This window comes from Lottia gigantea (genome assembly GCF_000327385.1).
Source record: "Lottia gigantea unplaced genomic scaffold LOTGIsca_5, whole genome shotgun sequence".
Taxonomy (NCBI): Eukaryota; Metazoa; Mollusca; class Gastropoda; family Lottiidae; genus Lottia; species Lottia gigantea.
Window position 1 is genome coordinate 2,101,508 of NW_008709715.1, and position 3,355 is coordinate 2,104,862.

The following is a 3,355-nucleotide window of genomic DNA, read 5'->3' on the forward strand; positions in this document are numbered from 1 at the left end:
TGAGTGTTATAACATAGCTAACACGTACAGGATTTCAAACAGGTATGGGGACTAATAATGACTGTTTTAACATAGCTAACACGTACAGGATTTCAAACAGGTATTGGGACTTATAATGACTGTTTTAACATAGCTAACACTTACGGAATTTCAATCAGGTATTGGGACTAATAATGACTGTTTTAACATAGCTAACACTTACAGGATTTCAAACAGGTATTGGGACTAATATTGAGTGTTATAACATAGCTAACAATTACAGGATTTCAAACAGGTATTGGGACTTATAATGACTGTTTTAACATAGCTAACACTTACGGAATTTCAATCAGGTATTGGGACTAATAATGACTGTTTTAACATAGCTAACACTTACAGGATTTCAAACAGGTATTGGGACTAATATTGAGTGTTATAACATAGCTAACACTTACAGGATTTCAAACAGGTATTGGGACTTATAATGACTGTTTTAACATAGCTAACACTTACGGAATTTCAATCAGGTATTGGGACTAATAATGACTGTTTTAACATAGCTAACACTTACAGGATTTCAAACAGGTATTGGGACTAATATTGGCTGTTTTAACATAGCTAACACTTATAGGATTTCAAACAGATATTGGGACTAATATTGAGTGTTATAATATAGCTAACACTAAACAGGTATTGGGACTAATATTGACTGTTTTAACATAGCTAACACTTACGGTATTTCAAACAGGAATTGGGACTATCATTGACATTGCTAACCTGCATTTAGCAATTTGATATTGGGATTTCAAAGATTATGTCGGGTTGAGTCGAACTTTTGCTGTAACATATTTTACTCCACCCTATCCGACAATCACAATTAAATTAGAAATGGAGATCCTTCTTCAGCATACTATAAACACAAGGCATTTGTTTTTTACCACCTTTACGTTCAAATTCAAAAGCTATCTTCGCATTTACTCTAGTCATTAGTTTAACAAAGTCCATAGATTTCCCATGATTTAACAGTGTCTCGCTTAAGGCGGAAATAAAACAGGAACCGGTTCTGAAATCTCTTGCAGAAGCATAACCTGAAAATACAGAAAATAGGAGAGATTCAGATAATACAAGATATATAATGGTCCTTTAGTCAAAATGGATATAATAAGCTATAATCGACACTTGATGAATATGACATTAACCTTTCCCTTTTGGATGTTTTATCTATTTCATATGTTAGATCTAAAATTGAGATGATCTGTTACCTGATACGACCGAGTAGACTAGAATAAAATCTTCATCTAATAAAGTAAATGGTATTGGAAAAGTGAGAGAATCTTCAATAGAGTCTACCACATCTACACCAGGGTCCATTTTATCACCACGACAGGCCTAGAAAACAAATTTAATTAATGCATGATATAGGATCATGTCCTGTCCGTAAAACCCTGACCATTTTTACTGGCTCAGGCAGATGATTTTGACGGCTTGTCACCTGGGATCATATTGTGTTGGAATCCACTATAAGACCTACATGGATATTTATCGTTGATCCATAATCGCTATAATCAAGGGCGATATCTCGTCAAAATTTGGATGGGTGTGTATATAAAAATGAGTGAAGACTTACGTTAACTATGAATAACTTTGGCTTCCCAAATAGAGACGGGCAATTTTTTGCGTCAAAATATTGCAGTATGGTTGAAATATCTAAAGGACCATCTTCACAATGAATAACACCTTCTGATCCATGGCTCATAAAAACACACATAAAGCTATTCTCTAAACTGTAATCTCTTGCAGACTCTAAAAACAAACAAACATTTAATCTTATGTAGCCTAAAATGTTTATCTCCCTTTATAGTCATTACTGACTTTTATTTTCGATTAATAAATATATAGGAATCTTATGAATTTGTTAATAACACTTAAATCGATGGATATTCAAAATTTTGAACTTCTTACCCGCATCGAGAACACTTTTAACATCCTCTGTTGAAAGATTAACATAAGTATCAACTTGGAAACCGAGATGTGTTAAAGACCTCTCTATATTTTCTCTATCAACCTTGGATCCAGGTCGGCTTGATAGATGGTGGAACACACTTTGATTAAATATCAAAGCTTTGCCTATATTCTTACGATGAAAGCAATATCTGTCACCTTCCACACATAATGGGCTCTTACAATCCTTTTGGTCGAGTATTCTTATGGAATTTTCACACATAGATAGGCAAACCTAGAGTTAAATGAAATTTGATTACAATATAACGGTCTCAAAACATTGTACAAATACGTTAGGCATAAAATAATAGCCAACAGTTGAATCGGTAAAGTCACGCGGCTGTATCACTATTAGGCAAACAGAATCTGATGTGTCAGTATTAAGCAATTAAACAGAGGTATCAGTACTACTACTAGACAAACAGTTGTATCAGTAGTAGACACACATCCGTATCACTAGGAACACAGCTGTGTTAGTAGGCCTTCCAGGCAGACTTATGATCGAAGCAGATAAGTGTCAACAATTTACCCTAACGGACATCAATATCTTCGAAAGGAAAGTATCTTTGTTGAAACCGTAATACAACTTTATCAGATCAGTGGATCCTTTTGATATACATGTAATATAACCAATAGATAAAGACCATCCTCTACTAAACATGAACATATCGTCATTCGATTGATAAGAATTATAAACCTACGTTTAAAGATCGATTTATGATCAGAAATCTACCACATAATGAAACCCGTGCCTTAATAAAGCTCAGAAGTTTCGGATACATTCAGAATAGAACAAGGGTCAAGGTATCCACTAGAGATGTTACATCTAAAATAATTCGGTATTTTTTTTTCTTTTGCCATAAGCTTAGGCCTGTGAAACGACCGTAACTTTGACTGATAGTCACATAATTATGTTATCGTGGCCGCAATCCAAACATGTTATAATGTATTACAAATATCTACATGTTTATTAATGTATGCCCGTTTGGCCGACCATTAATGATTCAGATGCCTACCAGTCTATCATAGTACGGTTAAACAAAATAGCTATGAATTTAATCTTACCTTCATTTCAGTCAATCAATTAATTGACAATCAGTAGGCCGTCTATATGTTTTTGGGCCTAATTATTTACTCTGATTAAATTCACAATATCATGAACATTATATAAAAGGATCCATGACGATATCATGAGATATGAAATATCATGCGATTTCCTTTCCATGTAAAAAGCAAAAAACCCTGAAATTACACAAATATTTTTATCGAGAAATAAGTAATACAACTCATCCTCACTGTTTCCCTCTATTATTGTTGTTAAGTATTGTTATAGATGATAAACAGTCATGTGAAAATCGTGGAAAATACAGCTCGC

At 33.8% G+C, this 3,355-nt stretch overlaps 1 protein-coding gene across 1 annotated transcript; it reads right to left on the reverse strand.

Moving 5' to 3' along the window:
• Positions 1-831: 831 nt before the first annotated feature.
• On the reverse strand, positions 832-3,355 carry LOTGIDRAFT_154127 (hypothetical protein). Its single transcript, XM_009061847.1, has 5 exons — positions 3,233-3,355; positions 1,942-2,215; positions 1,607-1,782; positions 1,242-1,368; positions 832-1,067 (listed from the first exon to the last, which is right to left on the reverse strand). The coding sequence occupies exons 2-5, from the start codon at positions 2,201-2,203 to the stop codon at positions 862-864; spliced, it is 771 nt and encodes a 256-aa protein (XP_009060095.1). The 5' UTR covers positions 2,204-2,215; positions 3,233-3,355; the 3' UTR covers positions 832-861.